This window comes from Onychostoma macrolepis, chromosome 07, assembly GCF_012432095.1.
Source record: "Onychostoma macrolepis isolate SWU-2019 chromosome 07, ASM1243209v1, whole genome shotgun sequence".
Classification (NCBI taxonomy): Eukaryota; Metazoa; Chordata; class Actinopteri; order Cypriniformes; family Cyprinidae; genus Onychostoma; species Onychostoma macrolepis.
In genome coordinates this window covers 29,511,978-29,538,519 of record NC_081161.1, presented here as the reverse complement: position 1 = coordinate 29,538,519, position 26,542 = coordinate 29,511,978, and the positions used below count along the sequence as shown (strand labels likewise).

The following is a 26,542-nucleotide window of genomic DNA, read 5'->3' as shown; positions in this document are numbered from 1 at the left end:
CACTCATAACTTCACTTTCACTCCCTTTGACACCATTTCTCCAGCTTTCCATCAGAATATCTGACATTTTTGCAGTCTAGCTGATATGAAGTATCTCTCTTTCTCTCTCCGTAGACGTTTGGCTGGTAATGACCTTGCATTCATCCACCCAGAGGCTCTGTCTGGCCTCCATCAGCTTAAAGTCCTGTAAGTATTCAACACACACACACACACACCTATATTTGATACAGGCTTACTCGTTCACCCAGTGAGATCTTGTACAGTGCAGTGAGAGAGCAGTAGATCCTGCTGTGAGTTTTGTTGAGTTGTTAAGTGGTGTTGTGTAACTAACAGGAATTTTGCTGCTACTGGATCAGCAAGTCTGTCAGTGTCTGATGGAGTACCTTTCATCATGATGCAGCATGATGCCTTCTCTCTCTCCCCTCTCTCTCTTTGCTGTAACTCATATTTTGTCCTTCAGGTGTTTGTGAGCCAATTCAAATGCAGCTTATCAGCTGCCTGGTCCCCTCAGCCATGCTTTACATAAAGCTCATTTTTCCTCTTCCTGCCCTCATCCAGGGCTGTTTCAAAGCCCCGTGGTGCTGTTACAGCTCATCCAGACACTCTTGTGGGAATTGATTTAGGGAAACTGGTTGTGCACCAAAAGCCGAGGGCTTTGGAACTATAGATGTTGGAGATGATTTGAGACCAGTTTTTATTTACTGTGGTCATGTGTTTGTGAATGCCTCTTGGCTGGGCTATGTATGTAATTGTATGTGTGTGTGTTAGTGTGTAGTTGTGTGTGCTGTGGCCTGGCACTGAGTGGGAAAAGCTGTCCTCGCGGCCTATGCCATTTGAGTGACGCCAGAGAGCTGATAGGGTAGAGGAAGCAAGATATGCACCGTGATTAGCTCAGAACAAGACACACACACAAACACATACTAAATCAATAATAGAGCTTATATTTGTGGAGAAATCTTGAAGTGTATATGTATTGTGTTGTACTGTGTTATAGAGGTGAATACAGTATATAATGGTGGTGTTTATACTTCTTTTTCAGAATGCTTCAGAACAATCAGTTGAAGACTGTCCCAAGCGCAGCTCTCAAGAATCTCCATGCCCTGCAGTCTTTGTAAGCATAATTTTCTTTCTCCCACTCTGGAACAAATACTTCAATATATACTATCGTTCAAAACAATTGGGGTCAGTAAGGTATAGTAAGATAGAAATTATATCTTTTATTTAGAAATGATTTGGTCACACTTTATTTTAAGGTCCAATTCTCGCTATTAACAAACTATTAACTACGAATTTTGCCTCAATAAACTCTTAATTTGCTGCTTATTAATAGTTAGTAAGGTAGCTGTTAAGTTTAGGTAATGGGTAGGATTATAGATGTAGAATATGGTCATGTAGAATATGTCCTTTTATAAGTACTAATAAACAGCCAAGATGTTAATAACAGGCATGCTAATAAACAATTAGTTAATAGTGTACATTGACGTATTTAAACTGTAGAAAAGTAACAGTAAAAACATTTATCATTTTCAAATTATTCCTATTTTTTTTTTACATTTTTAACATTAAAGAACACAGAAAAAACATATTATGGTTTCCACAAAAAATATTAAGCAGAATAACTGTTTACAACATTGATAATAATAATAAATGTTTCTACTAATTAGAATGATTTCTAAAGGATCATGTGACACTGAAGTTTGGAGTAATGGCTGTTGCCAATTCAGCTTTGCCATCACAGGTATGAATTAAATTTTAAAATATATTAAAATAAAATAAGAAAAAGGTTAAATTGTTATGATATTACACAGTATTACTTTTTACTGTATTTTTAAATCAGATAAATGCAGCCTTGGTAAGCAATAAGACATTTCTTTCAAAAATATTAGTCTTACTGACCCCAGATTGCACTTGTGATGGCAAAAGGGTTATTATAATGGTTAATATAAATGGTACGTTGTAGGCCAGTTACCTAAAATATGTTTTCCCTTATCGCACTTTTGTTTTTCATGGGTAAAAAAGACAACTGTCTTTTTTTTACTCAAGCCTGTCCAATGCTTTTTTCCAGACCCTTCTGATTGACAAGCCATAATTGGCTCAGATCATTGACTGTTTGGCTGATCATTGCTTGTTGCTGCCAATGTCAGACAATCAATTATTGGCCAATACAAATGATCAGCTTATACTGTACATTGGTGCATTGCTTTAAAAATAAAAAAAAATTATTTTGTCAGTTACCTGTATAGTGTTATGATAGTAATGATCATGGTAATATCTCCGATGCATTAGTGTTTCTGTAACTGTGCATTGTTTGTTTGTGTGTCTGTACTCCAACTTTGTCTTAGTCCAGAGACTTAGTCCAGCTGCTGTTTCTGCTGTGGGACAATGTATGTTTAAAAAATCAGCTCTCAACCATTATCACCTCTCCAGATCTTCGTCTCTCTCTATCTCACCCCCTCATGTTGTGTGTTTTTCCTTTCCTTTTTCCCTGTGGTGCTGAAGTAATGTGTTTTGGCACAGTCCGCCAGCTTTTGGATAAGGCCTTAGAGAATGACCTGTCAATCAACGTGCCTTCTGCCCCTCAGCATGGATGATGAGAGAAAGAGTGGGAATATAGTCAGAGCAAAGGCCAAGGACGAGAGACACACGAGAGAGAGGGAAGGGGGCAGTCCTCCGGGAATGTTTTCACCCTGCAGGCTTTCTGCACAGGTTCTTCAGCTGCTCTAATCAGGCTACCAAAAAAACCCTCCTAATTACAGTAACATTGCTATGGGGAACAAGGTGGAGACAAAGCCTGTAGAAAACACCATAAAAAAAACTTTACTTCACCACTTACAGCGATTCTGCTCTGACAAGTGTTTGATAGATCGACTAATTCATTTTTGGCTGTAGCTAGTGATGCACAGAGTATTCTGGTGAAAGCTGATACTGAAAACCCCCAAAATCCCCATTTTTTCTAAATTAGCATATGTTCAAATAACAATTACTTTTTATTCATATTTTACTATTTTTGTGCTTTTATATATACACTCCCATTTTAAACGTTGTTTTTTTTGTTTTTTTTTTAAGGCTCTTATGCTTACCAAGGCTGCATTTATTTGATCAAAAATACAGTATATACAATAATATTCCAAAATATTCAAATATTTTTGTTCCATTTTAAATATATATATTTTTAATGTAATTTATTCCTGTGATGGCAAAGCTGAAATTTCAGCATCAGTTCCATTTAATCTTATTATTATTAATGTTGAAGACAATTTTCCTGCCTAATATTTTAGTTTAAGCCATGATACATTTTTTAGGATTTTTTGCTAAATAGAAAGTTCTAAGAATAGCATTTATTTAAAATATATATATAGACAAATTAGAAATGTCATTACTGTCACTTTTGATCAACTGAACTCATCCTATTCATCAAAATATTGAGCCTAAGCTTTTGAACAATAGCATATTTGACTGTCAGCTCTTATCTGTTGTGAATACTCTGCTAAACAGGGAGGTGCGCATGTCTCAACAACTATAAAACTCAACCTCTTTCCTATCAATATATCACCCATTAACAGCCCGTGTTTACATTAAATCTCATTAAACCTGGATCATTTCATGTGCACACTGCTTTTTCCTCCATGCCAGGGATTCTGTTATTGAATTTAAATTTGAAAGGACTGTTTCCATTTCCTTCTTTCTTTTGAACAATTTTAAAACATTTTAGCATCCCTAGTTAGAGCAGTTGATGCTATGGATATACTCTGGAAATATGACTGCCTCTCCTCACTCAAACAGTTTCCAAAACCTCAATTATAATCTTAGGTCCATCTATAATTTCAAGTGGCTGCCTGTGCCACAGTTTGCAGTGATCCGGTAAAGATCTGTGCCTTGTAACCTCAAAAGGCAATTCTGTGGTTTCCTAGCCAACAGACCAAAGAGCAATTCATTATCATGAACAATTATCTTTCACCCTTTTTGAGTGTTAAAGCTATGATCTAAAAATGCTTGCAAAGTAATAAATCATCACAAACGTGGAGCTGCTAATGTGTTACGTTACAACAGCTCCTGTGGCCAAATGTTTCCTTGGAGATATACATCTTAAATGAATATCCTCTCTGTCTCTCGTCTGTGCCACCCAACCCTTTTGAGTCTCAGTGAATCTTGTACTATATGTATTTGTTAGCATATGCGCACTCAGGTTTGGCAGTGGCTGATATGGACATGCCCAGATCTGTACAGCTGCAGCTGACAGATCCGTATCTCTATAGATAAGAGCCACCTGAGTCGACTCCTGAATTGTGATTCAGTTCAATTCACAAATTAACCGTCCCTTTTGGGATGGCTCTATAAGGGACTGTGAATGCCAGATTGTGTCATTCATTCACTGATTTCAGTTTACTTATCACTCACCGGCCCCACATTATGCCCATTGTGTGAGCTTTATGTCTGTGTAGAGCGGAGAATAAAACATTCTCAAATGTGCCAAAGCCGAAAGTGAGCCAGAGTTCATATCCAAAGCACACGTCAGTTTAGATGATCTCTCACTAGTTCACAAATGCCTCGCAGTGCTGAAAAGTTTTCCTAAAGACTTGCACTTAGACAAAAAAGGGGAACAGTACATGCATGAAAACTGGTTTTCACTCGCCATGTGCAATCTTTAGTCCTCCTTTCTCAGAATGGCCTGAGAGAGCATTAAAAGTTTATTTAACTTGTGAAACTAAGCCTAAAGTACACACATTATTCCACACAAGGCTATTGTGAACAATTATGAGCTGTTTATATTTTCATTTGGTAGATACACAAGACCTCTGTAATGTATTTTCATTACACAGAAGCATTCATAATTTCTGTTCCCAAATAGTGAGCTGACTATATACAGTATGGAAGATTTTAAAATGACATATGTATGTTGTACATTAATCTTTTGCATGGTGAAAAGTCTAATTAAAAATAGAACAAAATTAGTTGGAAAAAAGTATGTAATTTTTATGCTGAATGGAGAATCGTGATTATTTTGGCGATCACTAATTAAATGCTAATCAATTGAAAGGACTCTGCTGTGTGCGTTGCAAGAGGAACGCTTTTTGTATGTATATAGAGTTGACAATACAACAGATAAATGACTGATTATCCAAATAGCCAATCAAATCACTGCGCTGATAAGCTTTGTTGTTATCCACCGTTTTAGCTGTCAAACTTTTGTTTGCGACATCCTTTTTTTGGCTAGTTTTTAAGACTATGGTGTTGTTGTGGTACATGTAATTTGGATACTAGGTATTCCAAGAGGCTAGTGAATAAAGAATTGTTCGGTCTGTTTCCCTAAAGATTAAGTGCTGGATCAGTATCAGTACAAATGAACAACTAATTTTGAATGATGTTCCATAAACAAAACATCTTTACATTTGTACAAAGGAATTTTATTTTACTCGTTAGTGTTAGTTACACATTTATCCTTTGTGTTAATGACAGCGTTCATGAAATGTTGACTGTCCGACTTCTACGGTTAATATTTAGTGTTTCAACATAACAGCCTGGTACAAAAAAGTTGCTTTTTTTTTTGCATAATGATAAATTTGAACTAATTTATTCAAAAATCATCAGACTTGTGATGTCATTTTGTTCGATGGCCAACGATAAAGCCTTTAAAAAATTAAGTAATTGTTGTCGTGAGGTCAGTTCAGTCATTTATGAGGTTCTGTTTGAGTTAGGATATCTAGGTAGGCATTAGACAGCTCAGCTAAGTCTGGTAATGGAGCATGTGTGTGTGTGTGTGTGTATGTTCCCATACTTAAAGTTTCAGTGAAAAGGTTATAAAGCTTAGTTCTTGTTCTAACTGAGATCCACACCTACGCATGCTCTACCCTTTTGTGTTTTTTAATTGTACAATCTTCAGGGAAGGGAGAGTATAGCTTAGTCAGTGTCAGCCATTCATAAACAGGAAGTCACCACCCCACCAGTATTACCCATCAAACCCTTCCTCCCTATGATTAGCTCCCATTCCAAATCACAGTGCCCTAATTTAGAATAGAAAATTGAAATAGAAAATTCTCCATGTGACTTGTGCACTTTATTAATAGTCTTCTGAGGTCATGTGCAACTCACACTTGTTGATAAGTATATCCATACTGAGTCAGATCTTTTAAGCATCCTCAGTATTTGACACAGCGCTGTTTATTTCGGTCATTAGCCCTCAGGCCTGAAAGGTGTGGCCCCTTAGTGGGGCCAGATTTGAGGTTCCCACCTGGGCTGTGTGAAAAAGGGAGGCCAGTGCAGTGAGATCATGGAAATGGCTTGTGTTTCTTTAACAGCACAGTGTTCGGAGACTGAGTGCTAACTGATGTTTTAGCACCTACTTGATAGCACACTGTTATTCCCAGTGGCGTGTTTGTCGAAGCGTCTGTTTCATTAAGTAAAACATTTTCAACTCATTTGTGACCCTGGACCACAAAACCAGTCTTAAGTGTCAATTTTTCAAAATTAAGATTTATGCATCATCTGAAAGCTGAATAAATAAGCTTTCAATTGATGTATGGTTTGTTAGAATCAAACTATTTGAAAATCTGGAATCTGAGGGTGCATAAAAATCAAAATATTGAGAAAATCGCCGTTAAAATTTTCCAAATGAATTCTTACAAATGCATATTACTTATCAAAAATGACGTTTTGATATATTTACAGTAGTAAATTTACAAAATATCTTCATGGAATATGATCTTTACTTAATATACTAATGATTTTTGGCATAAAATAAAAATCTATAATTTTGACCCATACAATGTATTTTTGGCTATTGCTACAAATATACCCCAGCGACTTAAGACTGGTTTTGTGGTCCAGGGTCACATTTATGCTCTATCCACATCAAGTTTAGTGAACCTCTTCCACGATCTGTGCAGGCGGTTGGATGCTAACCACATCACGTCAGTGCCTGAGGACAGTTTTGAGGGTCTGCAGCAGCTCAGGCACCTCTGGTTGGATGACAACAGCCTGACTGAGGTTCCCATCGGGCCCCTACGGCACCAGAGTAACCTGCAGGCCCTGACGTTGGCCCTCAACAGGATCACACACATCCCTGACAACGCCTTTGCCAACCTCTCCAGCCTGGTTGTTCTGTGAGTACTTTTGGTCCCACACACTAGAGGATTTCATAAGATCCTGCTTTTACCACTGATAAATTTACCTTCCCTTGTTGCCCTTTAACACACGTCAGTTAAATCCATCAATGCGCTACACTAACTGTAGTCCTAGGCAGCTCGTAAAACACTCATACAAATACACTTGCACATGGTTAAGTACACATGCAAGTAAACAGTGGCGTGGATGGGCGATTTTAGAGAGAGAAAACAGGGGAAAGCAAAATGGACCCTTGTGTCTTGCAAAGTCAAACAGAGGCTATAGACTCTCTCTCTCTCTCTCTCTCTCCCTGTGCCTTACTTCTGGAAGCTTCTATGTGGGTCTGATTTACCAATTACATTCCAGCTGCTGGAAAATATTTGTCTTAGGAGTGGAGGCCAATTAATCCGTTAAGTAGACTGAACAAACACACAGACCTGTGCGGTGAAGTGCTCAGCAAAACGGCTGAGGAGTTATCTTCCAGGGACAGAAAATGTTTGCGTTGGTGTTCTGCTGAGAAGTGCATCTTTTTAATGACTGGAAAATTCAAGCGAAATAGACATCCCTTGTCATCCGAACAGTTATAAATTGACAAATTGATTCTGCATAGATGAGATTTATTCTTTTACAGGGTTTCTGCTGGTCTTAAAGTCTTAATTCGCCCTTCCATAAATTAGGGCCTAAAAAGGTCTTACATTTACAAAGTCATAGCACTAAATGTTTCCTAAATATTTTTGGGGGGTTTTTTCCAATACAAATATCTAAACATCCTTAAATCAAGAGACATTTACTTGAGATGCAACTTGAACATATGAAGTCTTTTTGTTCTGAGAAATCGAAGTTTATACCTAAAGAAACATCTGTCAATGGGATATGAATTAAGGTAATTTAAATTGATCTAGGTCAAACGAAGTTGTTTTAGTCATTAATTCACTTCATTTTAATCAGTTTCTCAAAAAATTTAGCTTCTCGAGTAAATTAATCTTGAGTTAAGAATCTTTTTGCACATAAAAACTAAACAAAACCACAGAGGAAGACACTTTTTTGCTCAGATTATATTCACTATAGCATTAGTGATGTGTGTTATATTGGTACCTTATTGATTATTGACAATAACAATTTTTTAATGTTGTGTTTTATATTGATATTTAATAGTGCATGCTCATTTCCCTTATTTTTATATTTAGTTCACCTTTGCCATCATCTAATGCACACCTAAAGTTAATCTTTAAAATTGCTAATAATTTAATAACGTTGTTAAATGTTATCTTTAGCAAAACTCGAAATGAATATCTTCGTCATACTCTTTTTCATATATTATAAAGTTATTATATATTCTAACGTTATACCTGATTTATATTTTATTTTGAATCAATGTAGACGTATTTTTGTCCACTGGTTGTGTGTACGTTAATGAATGTCTAAATTATTGCTCCTAAAATCTTGTTTGTCCATGTTGTTCAGGCATCTACACAACAATCGGATCCAAGAGATTGGAAAAAACTGCTTTAATGGGCTGGACAACCTGGAGACATTGTGAGTTCCCCTTCACCTACATGTGTAGCCACACTTCCTGTCATTAAAGAGATTGTAACCGCATGCAACGCTACATTTATATCTGCTGCAGTGGGTCTTTCATCAATAGCATCATGCTACATAATTTTACAAGAGATTGTATGTGGGTACAAGTATAGTTATGCAGTGTTTGGTAGGATTGTTATCTGCTGCTCTAGCGCCCTCTTCTGCAAGACTCAGGGTTACAGAGAATATTGGGAGCTTTCTGTAAGGATGCTTTAGCTGACAGTGTAGAGCAGAGGTTAAGACCAAGGGTGTAATCCTTGAACCTTGAGCCTGAAATGTTACCTCATGCTGTTCATTATGAATAAAAAGCATGTGTTATGCAAGAAGTGGACATGCAGAGGTTTATGACTGTAGAGCATTTGTAAGTGGCTTCTTACGTAGCATTGCCGAGTCCCTTTTTGACACTCAGTATGTGCAAGTTGTTATTCTGAAAGTCATTTTAGAGTGCAAAGCAAAGTAGTTGACTTATAAAAGTTAGTTCAAATAAATAGTAATATGCATTTTCTCAAAGTATTTTGTTGTGATCAGGCAACACTAATGAGTCATTACTGCTTCACTTGAATTGAGTTCAGACTTTACAGTATACCGATAAAGGACAAAGGAGTCTTTTCAAGACCTTCTGCTTTACCTTATTGCCTCCGTTCTCTCTCTCCACTTACCACAGTTCGTTTAGCAAGCATCCACCGCGTCAGGGAGGAAGAGGCGAGGGGAAGGGGAAGGCAGATAGCCATCACTGACTCTGCTTTATTTACTTATTCTGACCATAATTAGGACAGGATGAGGACACGCCAACGTCCTGCACCCCTAGGGAGGAGACTGGGACACCGGACAGGGGCATTAGGGGGTAGAGAGGAAGTATCATGCCAGGTTGTGTATCGTGTGGCAGCTGAGACAAACAATAACACACTGAAGAAATCAGCAGACTGGCTGTCCGGATTGGCCTCTGTAAACAGCACAGTCGATTTCTCTAAACAGATTTTCTTTCTGTTTTTTCTTCTTCTTTTTTTGTCTTTTAGCCAAAAACGATCTTCAGTTATGGTTCTCTTGTCTTTCTTTAAGCATAGAGCGGCAACAGAAATAACCCTTATTATACGGCTTTATTAAATATACGGTACAAAGAAAGTATAAAGAACAATAAAAGTGTTTAGTTTACACAAGGGAGGTTTAATCCTAATGTGAATAACTTTCATCTGGGCTGTCTCCTTTTAGGGATCTAAACTTCAATAATCTGAAGACCTTCCCAGAGGCCATTCAGACGCTGCCCAAGCTGAAAGAACTGTGAGTATCTCCAAACACACACACACACACACACACACACTCAAACACTCATTTACAGTCATTCCAATCATTCCTCTCAGACACTTGGCTTTTGATGTGTTTTTATATCATAGTTTGAAATTTCGGTTTGCTTGAACCTCTATTTCAGAGAGGAAAGGACATCAAATTGGTGTGAAGTTTCAGGTGCCTCTTTCATCATTTTAAAGATGTTCTAAAAAGGAAGTCCTTTTAAAAGTCTAGAATAGTGTAAAAATCAAGGGTCCCAAACAGGTGTCTGTTAACCTCTTCACCATTGTGTTTTGAAATCCAGAGAGCTTTAAAAATAATCACTAGTGCCAAGCTGCCATCTAGTGTTGAGAATTAGAACTGCTTCATAATTTTGAGCTGTGATCAGTGATGTAGCAGTTATGAATCCTGAGGGAACATATCTCATCTCACAGAGCTTCTTAAAGATTTCTAGCTTAATGATTTCATAATGCGTTTAATTTTTCCCTGTTTGCCAGTGGATTTCATAGCAACAACATTGCATCTATCCCTGAGGGAGCTTTCCGTAGGAATTCCCTGCTCCGCACAATGTAAGCAAACGCTGATCCCACAGTCACGGAACACACACACAGTCTAGTTGAAATATTGTGATTTTTTATTTTTATTTTGTTGGCTATAAACATCCATTATATCTGTGTCTGCAGCCATCTTTTTGACAACCCGCTTTCCTTCGTGGGAACCACTGCCTTCCAGAACCTGTCAGACTTGCACTCTTTGTAAGGAGAGACAATTATTCAGTCATTGTTCTGGAACTGAATTAATTACACTCACATTGAATATGTCAGTCACTCACACTGACACCTGTCAGTTAATTTCTCTTTTGCATATTACAGTGTTTACCTGCTTTTAATATGTTAATAGTTTTATATGTTATCTGTTTAATCAACCTTATAGCAATTAGTCACACCAAAATTATAATGTTGTTGTTCCAAACTAGTATGATTTTTTTTTTCTTTCCATGAAACGATAAAGTGTTTTTTGTATAAAAACTATATATCATATTTTGAAAGTGTTTTCCCCTTCATTTGGAGTTTTACAGCATTCCCATTTACTTTCATTATATGGAAAAGAGCAAGTCAAAGTTTCTGCTAAGCTTTCCTTTTTATGTTGAATTAATGAACACATCGTTTTCGTTTTCTTTAATTTGTTATATATTTCAGAATGCTGCGTGGTGCCAGTATGATGCAAGATTTCCCCAGCCTGACTGGAACAATAAATCTAGAAAGCCTGTGAGTTTATTTTACATGGCATAAACATACACAAAAAAACAGTGTCAGTTACAATAAAACACATTTATTTTAAGTGTCCTAATATGGAAAAGTCACACAGCACAGCCTGAAATTATAATAAATGGCAAAATTAAAGGCCAGTCATTTAATAAAGTTTGAAATGCAGCATAAATTAAGCAAAATTCACATTTCATGTCTCTTGTGTTGCCCAGGACTTTAACAGGAACTAAAATCAGAAGCATCCCAGCAGACCTATGTGAGGATCTGAGTGTGCTGCGTACACTGTAAGTCATACTTAACACATGAACACGGTTTATAATTCAGTTCCACTCTTATACTGCTGGCACAACAGTGTAATACATCAGAGACACACAGAAAGACACTAAATACCACATTGTAACCACACATATTAGCATGTTTTTAAGCAGTGACATACTACTCATAATAGTTCGTAACACATGTCAGTCAAATGGCCATGAGTGCCCAATGATGTGCCAGTTACAGCCTCGAGCGCTCGGTAATTAATCATCAGACACAGGCCCCCTAACACACAAAGGTTAGCCGTCAATCAGAACACTGAGTGTCACGGAAAAGCCTTCAAGCTGGTGCTGTCATTCAAGAGACTAACATATGCTGGGCATGTCAGTCATAACCGTACACTCCTCTTTCCGTCTCCTCTTCAAATACACACAGACACACTCCATCGCACACAAGCGCAGTGTGCGTCAGTCAGGCGTCATCCACCTCACAGGCCTGTGCACAGTGGCCTGTCAGAGGCACAGCTGCAGGGGGACGTTTTAAAGTGATGTCTAATGACCTCCCGGAGGAGAGCGAGCCAGAGGCAGGCCTGCTCCCAGCCTGACTGCTGTAACACATCACAGATCCTTTAGTTCCTGTCTAAACTTCATCAAAACAGTTCCATTCCTCACAAGCTCAGTGTCTCAACATCTGTGTGTGTGTGTGTGTGTGTGTGTGTTTTGACAGAGATCTTTCCTATAATGAGATTGAAGACCTGCCGTCCTTTCAGGGCTGTGTTAGACTGCAGGATATGTAAGTTTGGTTATCATGCGACATACACAACTTTGAGTTCTTGAAGTTTGAATTCATTATGTGTATGAGTAGACACTGACTTTTTTCTGTTTTTTTAATTATGTGTTCTGCAGAAGTCTACAGCATAACCAAATCCAGCAGATAGACAGAGGAACCTTCCAGGGCATGGCCAGCCTTAGAGTGCTGTAAGTAATCACAATTTTCATAAATGAGCCATAAATGTATGTATATGGAAATGATAATGTGAAGTCAGTAGGTCATTATCATGAAATAATCCCAGACAGGGTGATCAGTCCTGTTTTAGATTATCCTACATTATTCCGCTTATTACTTGGCTACTTGCCACATAAATAAATAAATGGACATGAAATATTGATTTGAATTGAAAAGATTTTATTATATGAGAAGAAAGAGACCATGGAGTGGTACAACAGAGAGACCTGAAACTAGCAGAGTAGGAAACTGTTTGCCAGAGACAATTGTTAATTATGCAGTTAAGCGCTCATTATACATACAATATTTCACCATAGAATGCTGAAATTAACCAATAAGAATAAAGTATCCCATAAAGTCTTACAATATATCAGAAATCTACTTTGTATGAAATGTAGACAAAGCCATTGTAAAAAGCTTAGCCTTAGTTCCATACTGAGTTAAGCAACCATTAATCCAGTCTTCAGTGTCACATGATCCTTCATAAATCATTCTGATACGCTGATTTGATGCCCAAGAAACATTTCTTGTTATTGTCACTGTTGAAAACAGTTGTGTTGCTTATTTTTTTCCCACATAAAATGTGCTACCTTTACTGTGTTGTATATTGCTTTTATCGCTGTTTTATAAAAGCAATAAGTTACAGGCGGCCCTATATTACAGTCATTTTTTACCATGGTTAAGAGGACTTTTTTAATTAAATGAACAGCAGTTCAGTAATCACACTCTGACTGATCTCCTCATAGTAAACTCACACAAGGCTTGTCCTGAATTCTGAATCTTTACTCAGAGCCATCTGTATATGTTTAGCCTGTGTATCTGTTTGTTTTCTTACCACTCTACAGAGACCTGAGCAGAAACCAGATCAAGTTCATCCACAGAGATGCTTTCCTTTCTCTCAGTGCTCTCACCAACTTGTGAGTGTTCAGTCATAATTATTCACATTCATTGCATTTTAGTGGAAAAACTGCTGGGGAATTGAAATATAATTGTCATGATTTAATTTATCATACATTGCTGTTGAATTACTTAAATATATCAAAAGTACTTTGATGCAGTTTCTCCACCAGAGCGCCTCTGATTAAACAACAAAGCCATACGGGGCTTTCTTGTGTGTGTGTGTGTGTGTGTGTGTGTGTGTGTGTGTGTGTGTTCATGAATATAATTGCCTTTTTTCCATCATGCCATTAGGGATCTCAGTCTGAACTCCCTAGCCAGTGTTCCTACCGCAGGACTGAGTGCACTGAACCAGCTTAAACTGACTGGAAACGTGGAGCTGAGGAACGGCCTAATGTCTAAGAGTCTGCCTAAACTCAGGTTAGAGCTCTTCACAGCTCTACTCATGAGCCGTGACTGATTACAGGTCATTAAGGTTGCTCCTGTGTCCCAGTTCAGTTTATATGAATAATGACATGACGTCCCCACCTTCACCCGTACTCTGTAATCACACTCACAATGTACTCAAGAAATCAGAGAGACCTTGAGCCTTTCTTTGATCAAAACCCAGATAATTAAGTAACTCTTTGGGTCTTCCAAAGCAGTTTGTCTCTCGCTCACTCGCTCTCTCTTTGTGCCCACAGGTCTATAACGGTTCCCTATGCATACCAGTGTTGTGCTTTTGTGGCTTGTGACAGTGCAGTTAACTCAGCGGAGGATGACGAGCGAAGAAATGCATTTGGTATGACTTTTTGGTGTGCATTATAATGCAGTTCAGCTCAGCTGCTTGCTGCTTTGGTGTTTGTGGCTGCATGTGATTGAATGAAGTGGTCTGGCTATATTTATGTGTGGTATCATGTTTCTCTTAGCTGACATGCATATAAATATATATGTTAGGTGGCGAGGAGGAGATGGAAAGGATTCCACTGGTCATGCACTGCTCACCATCACCCGGTAAATACAAAAAAAGTATCATTTTCTCTTCTTTTGTAATAGCCAGAGAACTCTGGGTAATGAAATGTTAAGAGATAAAGATTACTGTGTAATAGGGATGCACATCATCTGTACCATATTAGGCTTTGTTTTTAATTGGTATCAGACAATAGTAGATATTTATGGGTTGATACTGGATATTTAAATTCCAATTTCCACTATTTAAACATTTAGATTACATTTGCCGTCATCTAACAATCACATAAATATCTTTAAAAACACTAATAAATGAATAACACTCGTAATCTCCATGAATAGTGAATATCTATTTTTTTATACTGTACATTATAATATTGTCATTCTTAAATTCACTCGCAGCATTTAATAAAATTATTATTATTATTTTTTCATATATGGCATTACATGAAATCAGGTTATTTGTCGTTACATGAAAATAATTACCTACTTATCGTACACTGCCTTTCAAATGTTTGGGGTCAGTAAGATAAATTCAGTTGATCAAAAGGGACAGTAGAGACATTTATGTTGTTACAAAAATGTAATTATTTTCAATAAATGTTGAACTTCCCATTCATCAAAGAGGCAGCACAACTGTTTTAAACATTTTTTATTATTATAAAATCAGCATATTATAATGATTTCTTAAGGATCAAGTGACAGAAAACAGAAGTAATGATGCTGAAAATTCAGCTTTGCATCACAGGAATAAATGACATTTTACAATATATTTTACATTGTAATATTATTTCCCAATATTACTGTTTTACTGTATTTTTATCAAATAAATGCAGCCTTGGTGAGCATATAAGAGACTTTTTTCCACAAACCTTTTTTTTTTTAACATTGTGAAATATTGATTTAGCCTCTTATGCACCTCTCATACTTCGGCTCTCTGTGGTTTTCCTCTTGCAGGGGCATTTAAACCGTGTGAACACTTGTTGGGAAGCTGGATGATCCGATTGACCGTGTGGTTCATCTGCCTGGTGGCGCTCCTCTTCAACTGCCTGGTCCTCGCCGCCACCTGCTCCCCACACACCTCCCCTCTCTCTCCGGCCCGCCTCCTGGTGGCTCTCCTAGCCTCCGCTAACCTGCTGACAGGGGTCTACGTGGCAGGCCTGACACTCCTGGACGCGGTCACCTGGGGCTCATTTGCTGAGTACGGCGTCTGGTGGGAAACAGGCACCGGGTGTCAGGTGGTGGGCTTCCTCGCTGTGTTCTCCTCCGAGTGGGCCGTCCTCCTGCTGGCTTTAGCTGCGGTGGAGCGTTGCTTGGCTGTGAGGGCTCTAATGGGGAAGGCGGGAGCTCTGAGGTCCAGTGGCGAAAGGAGGGAAAGACGAAGGAGGTTCGGTATCGCAGCGCTCCTGTTGGGACTGGTAGCTGTTGCAGCCGCCTGCCTCAGTTTGTATCACGGATCAGCTATGGGCTCTCCTCTCTGCCTGCCCTTCTCTGGAGGTCCCGGACCAGGCCTGGGGTTCACAGTGGCCCTGGTGCTAATGAACACACTAGCGTACCTGCTGAGCGCGGTGGTCTATACGCGGTTATACTGCAGGTTGGGCCGTGCCCAGCTGGCTGACCCTGAGCAGGCCGGGTCTGTGAGGCACATTGCCTGGCTCATCTTCACCAACTGCATCTTCTTCTGTCCAGCGGCGGCTTTCTCTTTCGCTCCCCTGCTGGCCGGGACCAGTACTGCAGTGGGCGGACCAGAGATGGCCAAATCCGTGACCCTCATATTCTTTCCTCTCTCTGCCTGCTTGAACCCCGTGCTCTACGTCTGCTTCAGTCCCTCCTTCAGATATGACTGGCTTCGCCTTAGAGGACAGGGGAGGACTGGAGGTTGCGGCGGGCTGGTCGGGAAAGCGGTTACCAAAGGGACGGTAGCAGGGGGTTCGGCGGCATCCGACAATGGCGAAGTCCTGTCTAGCGACTGCGGAATGTACACGAAGCTCCACAGGAACACTCGGGGAATGTGCGAACACTGTGACGGCGCCCTTCACATCAGCACGTCTTCCTCTTCCGCTTCCTCCTCTTCCTCAGCCTGCAGACATTTAGTGAAGTCCCACAGCTGCCCGGCCTTGATGGCACCCCAGTGCTTGAGCTCAGAGGGGTACTGGCCCGACACTGGGACGCTTTCCGCTCAATCGGAATATGGGGACGAGGGAGATTCGTTCGTGTCGGACAGTTCGGAGCAGGTGCAGGCGTGCGGCCGAGCCTGTTTCTGTCAGAGCCGCGGCCTCCCTTTAGTACACTACTCTTATAACATCCCCCGCATGACAGACTGAGCTCACAGCCCCGAGCGCTCACACACTCACTTCCTCACACAGTCCTCCAGGGTGTGGAGTGTCCCTGCTCCTCAAGGACAGAGAACAGGGAGGGGCTGGACACATGGCTGCAGAGCCGTGGAAACGCAAACAGACCGGAAGCACTTTCTCTCTTTTCACACTTGTGTGTATGTGTGTGTATGAGTGAATGTAGACCGAATCCATGAAAAGGGAATCTAACGATACAGAAAGACTCACTGAGCCAAATGTTGTCAGCAAACAACACGTCTTGTTTTCTGTTTCCTGTCCCCCTCAGCCAGATTCGGTTGCATCGGCACCCAGGGCTGATTGACGGCTGATGGACACGGTGATCTTATCTCCCAGTGCCTGCCTTTCAGTTTGCAAGAGAGTAGAACTTGTCTGTTTATTTTCTTGGGGCATTTTTAGGAAAGAAAAATATATTTTCCCTTTTATTCTTACAAATGTTTGTCCTTTTGATTTAAAGCAGGGATATATGTGCCACTGTTTTTAGTGATGTTGATCCTTTTTCTCTTATTTCTTGTTGTCCTCATAAGTCCTGACTGTGGCGGGGGATCCGTTCTATGTAGCAAAGTTCCTCCTTATACTGGAGTTCCAGTATGCCGATAAGAATGTAATCTACAATAAGTTTATGTTCATGCTGTCTTGTGTTCCCTCACAGTTCATGGTGGCTGTTATTTTTGAAAAGCATTCATTCCTTTCTTGTTGATTATTCTAAAAGTGATCCTAAAATCACAATCCTCTCCTTCAGCTAACTGAGTGATCCAGTAATGCCAGTACAGAACTGTTTATTAAAATAAATTGTCTTTAATTTATGTTCTAAAATGACATTTGGATGTCTTGACCAGAGCGCTTCCTTAATCACTAGCAAGTTTTTAATAATTTATTGTAAGACAAGGAAATGCTTTGATGAATGAATGGCAAACTACACTTATTTTATTCTGCTATTATTCCTGACAATTATGTCACTAGATCATTTCAATATGTATTTTGTACACTGGGTAGAGTAAAAAAGGGTTTTTGTATATTAGAGCTCCTTCCTGTCAAGATAATCTGACTATACAGTTTACTACATTAAACACAAAAAGGGATTCACCAGTATTAATATTCTGGCCAATATGATAAGACAATGATTATTTTATGTTATGGTTGATAAACTATAAATGGCCGATATTAATATTTATACTATTATGACTAAATTAAAATAAAATGTTAAAAGCGAAAAAAAAAAAAAAACAGTTGTTTTAAAAACATTATAATACAAACATTTTAATACAGCATTTCAAGATTTGCTAAATATTACATTTAATAGTGTTACTAATTTCTTTTGTGTGTTTTTTAAAGATAACCTTTAAATGAACGTTTAACACCAGCAAAAGTAATCTAAAAATAGGAAGAAGTAAATATCCATTATTGTTCATTTCAAATTTAATATTTTTTTTTTAAACTGAAAGTTGTGCATACTTGCACAAAAGCTGGCATTACATGCATTGTACCAAGGTCTTTAATATTTAAAACCTGTCCTTATAAAAACCCTTTTTTTTCTCTCTACACTTTACATCCATACAGTAGCAGTCTTTTTGATCAGCTGTATGACATATTGATGTTCAAGTTGCCAGTAAGCTATGTCACGTGGGATGAACAAGGGGGACCAAAGTGTGTCTTTGTGTTCAGGAATATAGAACGTTTCATCATCATGATTCCATTTGTACACCTTTGTCCATGTATGTTCAGGAATTCAAGTGAAAAGAAATGTGTGTTTGTTTGCCTTAGATACCGAATGTCAACACCTTCCTTTGGTCTTCTAATGTGTTTGCAAAGTGGATGCCATTATGCCAGTCATATAAGCTCTGGCATCAACTGACAAGCCTTGCAGGTCTTAGCTAATAGAACTGACAGAATTCCAAATCACGTGTCTATGCATGTGTGTGTGAGAACGATCTGAATGTGTGTGTGTGTGTGTGAGACGTTTAGAGATGCCAGTGTGTTGTAAATTATTTTTGTAGGACACATCTAATCAAAAATGGGATGCATTGTCTAACTGTGGAAGCTACCTCTTCAACCGTAGCGGCTGCCAATAGTGAGCAGTACATGTGGTTACGTTTTCATGTTTATTTTGTTGGAATGATTGCTTGCGCTGTAAATACATCTAGTTGTACGTTCTCACTGAATGAGTCACGCGTTAGTTTGTACTGGGAGAAAATGACATACTGTATACAGACATTTTTTGTAAACCAAACTATATAAACTGATTCGCTTTAAAAGATGGGAGTGCTTGTGCTTTGTTATTAAGTTTCCCTCATGACAGTCCTCTTCTGGTTGAAGGGTTACATCTGCTTTGTATTCCAATGGAGCTGAAAGGCCCTGACACTGTTCCTCTCACTGATAGGTTTAACCTTGCAATATTGTGACTGTCAGACTCCTCTTCTTTATATTACTAACTGCAGCTCCTAAAACTTTACTTTCGTGTCATAACAATGAACATTAGCTCTTTCGTCCAAAAATAGCAGCTATCGATATTAAAACATTTCATGTGGTTAATGCATTAATTATTCTTTAACCTGTCGTGCCATTTAAATACTTGACGAGATTAGTAATTCAATTAATGGAGCATTAGTAAGTTTTTATAAAGAGAGGAGAGTGTCTACAAAACAATCGTCTGCTCAACCCAAGGGAATTATCTGTTCCCTAAAAGGAAAAACATCACAGCCGGTGCTGTGGAAAACGGCTCCACCAATCAAGCAGGCAGGGCTGGGGAGAGTGGAACCACCAGACACTGCCAGAAGGCACAGGGAGGGATTCTTAATAAAGGGCAGTTGATTCTTCTTTTTTCCGTCCTTCTAATTTCCCTGTTATCAGGCTCCCCATACTTAACTGGAGGGGCGGAATAAGAGAATTTCAAGTAGACCCCCTGGAGCTCATCGTCGAGTTGCAAAAACATCTCAGTGGGAATCTTTCCTAAGGTGGCCATAATTGTACCAACCACTTACGCGTGAACGCTTTCTGCAATAAACCTTATTACAGTCACGCTGGTTAACACTTGATAAACTGCCATCTTTCTCCAAACTTTTCTAACATTAGTTGTACAGATCTGCGCAAACCTTCTTCTGAACAGGGCTGATCTTATCTGACTTACGGTCCACAGTTTGGTGTTTGAGGAGATCTATGGTGTTCATTGCAGACCTCACTGGGTGTGTTGAATGGATAGCTTTGATTAGGCAGGAGTGAGGAGTAGCCTGCCAGGATTTGTTATTACCTTAATGTTCCTGGTGATAGACTAAACCCATCCAGGCTGAGAAAAAGACTCATTACTAAGACTAATATCACCGTCAGTACTAAATATACGGCTTGTGACAGGTAATTCAACATGTAATTAGTGATTCTGACAGGAGGGAGGCCTCCTATTCTCCGGCTGGTTGTGGCCTGTGCGTGCCTCTAGATGGCAGTGCCGTTTAGCTGGTTTCTAACAGAGACGCTTTCTCATCTCGGTGCTACTTCAGCTTTACATTAAACGAGATTTTCCCCAGCTGCTGAGAGCTTCTGATCTTTCCAAATGTCCTCCTGTAACCTTCATATGTAAGTGCACACTGTCTGCATATGGACCTGCTTATCCACCACATTAGCCTAGCAGAGAAAACACCTGTTTACGTGTTAACTTGAGGTGGGCTAATGTAAAGCGCCCACTTTGCGTATTAACATTAGGCTGATATCGCTCAGCCTAATAGCGTAAATGTTTAAAAAATGTCTCAAAAAGTCTTCACGGCTCTGTATGTGCCACCATCTAGCTTCAAGATCATGTAAATGTGCTCCAGATTTATAAGCTGTTGTGTAGTTCTGTCGTCTCCAGTATTTATTTTACTATTTCCAATATCTGGTACTGCTGAAGCAATCAATCTACCATATAAAGACGTATGACATTGCCATTTTATAAAGTATTTAGTCTCCAGGATGGTTGCTATGGTGATACTATGAACTGGAAAGGCTAATATAGCTTCACCTGTTCTCTTGGATCCATTTTCAGTTTACATCTTTAAAAATTACAGTGCTTACTGTACCTAATGATCTAGTGTTCATACTCATTTGAGTGAGATTAAATGCAAATGATGTTATCTCAGTTGAGAGGGCTGTGATATTTCCATACAGGAATTTTTAATGTTTTGCACATAATCTGTTTATCAGATAGGCTATCTGTCTTGCCACGCACACTGGAAAGCTTGAATCATTAAGAAAGTATGGAGAAAGGCCCGAACAGAGCCATCAGTTCTGCAATTTAGTGAGCTAGAAATCTCCAAGCCTTTAAATTAGGCTTCCTTCACCATGTGCAGAATTTTACAAGGTTTCATTAAACAGAGTCATTAGCACATAAAAGTCATTCAGAGCGCAGTACCAACGGAGCAGCTGAGCCACAAATCTCTCCTAGTGCAGTTTCCAGATAAAGGACAAACTGGGAGGGAGTGACGCTGGACCGGAACAAGAGAAAAGAGAAAGTAGCTAAAAGAAAAAACATCTATTGGCGTTCAGAATGTTGATTCTTTCTGGCATGAAATGAATAAGCAAGGGTATCAGTGGAGCTGTCCATCTGGACCTGGAAGAGGCAACGTAGGCTGAGTTTGTCAAGAAACTTAAGCTGTTAAAAATAAACCCCCTCAGTCTGTCGGCTACGAATTCAGTCAGCTGTGGCACATGGTCGAAAATCTCTGATGCCAAATATAGCTCCACCTTACCTTCCAGCCTACCTTCCACCCCACCTTTAACCCACTAACATTGTGCAAATGTAATATAAACTGTGTTGTTTTAGTATTGTTTTTTAGCATTAATATTTAGAAATAGCTTTTATGTTTGTATTTTCAGTTGTCATTTGAAGTTTTAGTAATTTTATGTACTTTTGTCATCAAAAGACAAACATTTTTGGTAATATTTAAAAAAAAATAGTACTAAATATTTATATATATATATATATATATATATATATATATATATATATATATATATATATATATATATATATTTCAGTTTTATTTCAGTAATTTTAGTATTCAGCTTTAACTTTATTTTATGTCATTTAGTTGCCAAGGCATCATTTCTAATTTTAAGTTTGTTTTTTTTTTGTTAAGTTTTATAATTTTAAGTATGTTCGGTTATTGCGTTTATTTGTTTATATTTTATTTTAATTCATCAAACTGTTTTTAATGGTTTTACTTTTAGTTAACAACAGCACAGTGTAATCCAAATAAAACAAATATTATCTAAAAAGTCCAAATAAATAAAATAAAAACATATAATCAGTCACAGTATCATCATCTTACTTTAAATCAGAAACAGAGATTTGTACATTAAAGACAATCTGTCCGTCATGAAGCGCCGTTGCGCTTCGGGCGTCCCGAGTTCAAATCCTGGCTCGTGGACCTTTCTTGATCCCACCCTCCTCTCTCACCCACTTCGCTTCCCGTCGACCTATACTGTCTATCTAATTAAAGGCATAAAACGCCAAAAATAAAAGACAATCTGTCCAATCTTTTTTTAAACAACCATTTGCTCAACAACAACTCAGATATTCTGCCCAGAATCTAAGCAGTTACTCAAACACCAGTCTATTAGATGCTGATGTGCTTAAAATAATTTTGAACAAAAACTAATATGAATGTCTCCACCAACAGTCCATACATAACCACATCAGAATATGTATAGAATATATTTGTCTATATATTTAGACGCACCATAGCTTTATGGTTGTTTGCTGAATGGAGCCAAGTGTGTTTACTCAAAGTTTAAAATGAATACAGTCAGACAGCATGTAAATTGCAAGTTAGTTCCAGTTGAATTTTAACGTCACACTATAACAATCTTTCAGTACAAAGTTAGCATGATTTCTCTCCACTCAAGAGGCTGCTAATAGCACAGTTCATCTCCCTATGGCCTTGTCTGTGGTATCTCTGACAACACGCTCTGCTCATATCAGCAGACATTATTTGATAAATGGAGCAAAGGGCACAAATGTGCTGAGGGATTAGCATTCGCTAACATTACAAGGTAATTCACAGTGGCACATCTGCCATCTTGATTGTTTGTAGAGAAAGCACACACCTAATCACACTGAGTTGCCCGTTTTCATCTCCCCCTGGCTTTCCTCTCTCAGCGGCTGAAGGTGATCACCGCCTCATTGGGGAACGGCTTCAGCTTAGCCACATCCTGCTTATGCAAGCTTATCTCTTGCTGTCAAACATCTCACACAGATGCACCGTGGCAAGGCTCGTTTTTAAGCCCCCCGTGTTGATGAGGACAGCTTATTTTAAAGTGTGGCATGTAATGTTTTCCCATTTCAAGTTGTATCCATATCATTTTACTAGTGACTGTATACTGTGCCATGCATATTAGAGCATATTGTGCATAATATTTGTAGATTCAAATAGAAATGTACAACTATTGGGAGCTTATTGGGGATACTTGATCATGTTTGACCAATCGCTTGCTCGAGCAGGCGGATATTTCTTTAAAATCATTATCACCTGTTGGAAATGCTGTATATCAGACTGGTAATTGAAACCAGTGTCGTGAACAATTGCGCAAATCGGTCTGCCTAGTGATTCTGTTGGCTGAAATGCCATTTAATGTGTCATATCAATCCCTGATGAGAAAACCTACATACTCGGCTTATGTCACTTTATTTATGTAAATACAAAAATTAGCTAGGCTATATTAATTGCCTTTTATATGTTTATGTTACTTATAGTGGTAAATAAAGCTGTGAAAATCAAATAAATTAAAAATCTAAATAAAATAAAATCTAACCTGTTAGCCTGCTTAGCTTATTAACTCTTATTAACTTTTTTTACCATTCATATTTTATATTTAATTTTATATAATATTTAAAGGATTGGTACAGTTCCAGCATTTGTGCATTTGTGGTTAAAAAGTATATAAATCTTTATTTATTTATTTGTTTATTTATTTTTAGAAAATGACCAATCATTTCTTTAGATAAGATCCTTGTTCCTCGGCTGGGATCATGTAGAGTCCTGTGAAGCTCCATTGAAACTGCAATTTGGACCTTCAATCCACTGGGTCCCATTGAAGTCCTCTATATGGTGAAAAATCCTGGAATGTTTTCCTCAAAAACCTTCATTTCTTTTCGACTGAAGAAAGAAAGACATGAACATCTTGGATGACATGGGGGTAAGTAAATTATCAAGAAATTTCTATTCCGGAAGTGAATTAATATTTTAATAATCACCTGTTTTACAATACATAGCATGCAAGCTACAGTTACAAATAGCTATTCCTCAATCGCAGACCCATAGGCCTTTTTCACATTTCCGGGTTTCTCAGCAGCGGAAGTTGTCATAGCTGAGTTAACTTTGAGAGCAGTGATTGGGAGAGTAACACAAAAAATATTTTTTGCATGCATTCCCATTTTCTCAAATAGCAAAAGAAAAATGCCATGCTAGTGTTTTCACAACATTCAAAAAATGGAAAAAAATTAAAATGGCAATCAGAAGAAGAAACTATGTCAAATTTACCATCCCTCCCATGCATTAGAAACACCCTCATATTAGCATTAACTATTTTTTTTGTAATTTGACACAAACGTGATATAATATAAAGTATAGAATTATAAATGTACATACATTTTTTTAAAGTCAAAATGTAAAAAACTTTCAAGGATTTGCTACGCTGATGTCCGTTGAAATGCGTCATCACAGTCTTGTGAAAAGGGTCCATTTGTGAGGGGGACACGATTGTTCTCCAGCCTGGTGTTGTGAGAAATTGGGTCCTCCCATTGGGTCTCCATTAGGACCCCAAGCAATCACGTTGGCTCAAAGAAATTTTAATGGCTACTCTCTTGCCTGATTACAGTTGACTACAAAATCACATTATATGTCGTTTGAACTATAATGACCGTTAATGTCTGTTTTAGTTAGCTTATGTTCTAGGATAAGCTAGCGTAAGCCTGATAGCTAAGCTTATAGAATATTCATTGACACGTACCCTACAACAATCTTCACAATAATCTTTAATGTACTGCAATTATGTACGTATTAAATGTCCAGATATAACAGTTATTAAAATAGCACTGCAATGATGATTACATGGTCTAATTTGTTTTATTATGCACTGTAATGTAAGCAAATGTATACATATTTTAAATTAATGTCATTTATGTAATCAGTAGACCTAGAACTAGTTGCTGGAGACAATTTCAGGGGAGAACATGATTTTGTTCCTCTCGTAATCAACTCTCTTTTTCATACAAACGCAAATGGCGTTACTAGTGACTCAGTAATTTTAGTAAAAATTGTTGTCTTGTTGCTATGCCATTTTATAAATAACAATATTTTTTTCTTACGTATAGGTAAAAGTACTTACCGCAAATCAATATTTCATGTCCACATATTTATTAGTTGAGTAGCTTTGTAATAAATGGGACCGTTATAGTTAGCTGCTTGGTAAATTGTATGTTATAAAATATGAAAGTGCATGAAATCAACACTTTAAACTCCTTGTCATGGTCTTTCTAGGTCCAGTTGAAAGTCACACCGTGATCATATGATCTCACATTGACTGAGCAGGTGGGTTTGGTGTGATGTCATGAAATGAGTGTCAGATTATCCATTACTATCCCTCACTCTGTCATTCACACATATCATCCATGCCTTCCCACAGGCTGCTGTAATTCACTCTGACACTGCGGAGTTCCTCACAGTAGGTGGTTGTTTTAAGGGTAGCTGGGCCCTAGCGCCCATTTGTCCTCTTCATCACAACTGTATCTCTCAGCAGCTGCTTCTCCCAGCCACCGATTTAAGCATCCATTGCAATAGGATGTAAAACACATCACGACACGGCCTCGCTGAAACATTTATGATTCTAAACTTCTGTTCTAGACGCACTTTTATCCTCTGGCTCAGTCTTTAGTATTCATCCGTTGTGATAGGCAGAACACTGGTTGGAATGCTGCAGCGTGTATCATAATTGAACAAGTTTAAGCCTGATTGTACTTTATGTTCTGTTAAACGTGTAGTATGTTTTCGAATGCTACACCATCTTAGGCTGTCAAGCCGCTGTCCCTGCTGGAAACAAACCGAGGCTGTAAAATAAATGAGATGTTGAATATGAAGGAGGGAAGGAAGGAAGTGGAATGAAAGGAAACAAGCTGCACGCTGCTTGATTCTGGAGGGGGAGGGGTTGGGGGGGGGCCTCATTTTCAGTGTTACATTTACATTTACATTTATGCATTTAGCAGACGCTTTTATCCAAAGCGACTTACATTGCATTCAAGTTACAGTTTTTACATTTTATCAGCTCTTGCTTTCCCTGGGAATCGAACCCATGATCTTAGCGTTGCTAGCGCCATGCTCTACTATTTGAGCTACAGGAAAGCCCTGGAAAGTCTTGTTCTAGAGAACTTCAGTGTTATTATGTAGGAACTTCCTTTTGTCTGATAAAACATGTCTTATTATTATTACATATTTTGGGTGGCACTTCACAGTAATGTTCTGTTTTTTAATATTAGTTAAGTGCAGTACATTAGTTCAAAATGATCTAAATAATTATAAAGCATTTATTAATCTTATTAATAGAGTATATTACTAAAATGTTATTAAAATTTCGTATCTCTTAACATTATTGAATAGACCTGAGCTGACATGAACTAACAATGAACAGTTGTATTTTTACTAACTAGTGTTAACAGAGATGAATAAGTTCTGTATTATTAGTATTATTAGTTCATTTTAGTTAATGCATTAACAAACGTTAACTATTGGGACCTGGTCCCACTTTATATTAGGTGGCCTTAACTACTATGTACTTACATTTAAATTAATCATTTGATACAATGCACTTATTGTGTACATACATGTT

The 26,542-nt window shown here is 38.3% G+C and overlaps 2 protein-coding genes across 7 annotated transcripts in view; both read left to right on the top strand.

Moving 5' to 3' along the window:
• Positions 1 to 18,948, top strand: part of lgr4 (leucine-rich repeat containing G protein-coupled receptor 4) — a 64,668-nt gene extending 45,720 nt beyond the window's left edge. For both annotated transcript variants that reach the window (XM_058781541.1, XM_058781542.1), the window contains 16 exons: positions 115 to 186; positions 1,040 to 1,111; positions 6,885 to 7,100; positions 8,566 to 8,637; positions 9,892 to 9,960; positions 10,464 to 10,535; positions 10,650 to 10,721; positions 11,166 to 11,234; positions 11,447 to 11,518; positions 12,219 to 12,284; positions 12,398 to 12,469; positions 13,343 to 13,414; positions 13,689 to 13,814; positions 14,078 to 14,175; positions 14,331 to 14,387; positions 15,300 to 18,948. In XM_058781541.1, the coding sequence (XP_058637524.1) occupies positions 115 to 186; positions 1,040 to 1,111; positions 6,885 to 7,100; positions 8,566 to 8,637; positions 9,892 to 9,960; positions 10,464 to 10,535; positions 10,650 to 10,721; positions 11,166 to 11,234; positions 11,447 to 11,518; positions 12,219 to 12,284; positions 12,398 to 12,469; positions 13,343 to 13,414; positions 13,689 to 13,814; positions 14,078 to 14,175; positions 14,331 to 14,387; positions 15,300 to 16,666 (2,644 nt within the window). In that variant the 3' untranslated portion in view covers positions 16,667 to 18,948. The remainder of the gene's footprint in view (positions 1 to 114; positions 187 to 1,039; positions 1,112 to 6,884; positions 7,101 to 8,565; positions 8,638 to 9,891; positions 9,961 to 10,463; positions 10,536 to 10,649; positions 10,722 to 11,165; positions 11,235 to 11,446; positions 11,519 to 12,218; positions 12,285 to 12,397; positions 12,470 to 13,342; positions 13,415 to 13,688; positions 13,815 to 14,077; positions 14,176 to 14,330; positions 14,388 to 15,299) is intronic.
• A 1,070-nt stretch (positions 18,949 to 20,018) lies between these two features.
• Positions 20,019 to 26,542, top strand: part of fshb (follicle stimulating hormone subunit beta) — a 69,309-nt gene continuing 62,785 nt past the window's right edge. For 2 of the 5 annotated variants that reach the window (XR_009271975.1, XR_009271973.1), the window contains exons 1-4: positions 20,019 to 20,260; positions 23,663 to 23,857; positions 25,201 to 25,251; positions 25,346 to 25,384. The gene's annotated coding sequence lies outside the window, so the exon portion shown is untranslated. The other 3 variants (XR_009271974.1, XM_058781451.1, XM_058781450.1) reach the window with 3 other exon arrangements.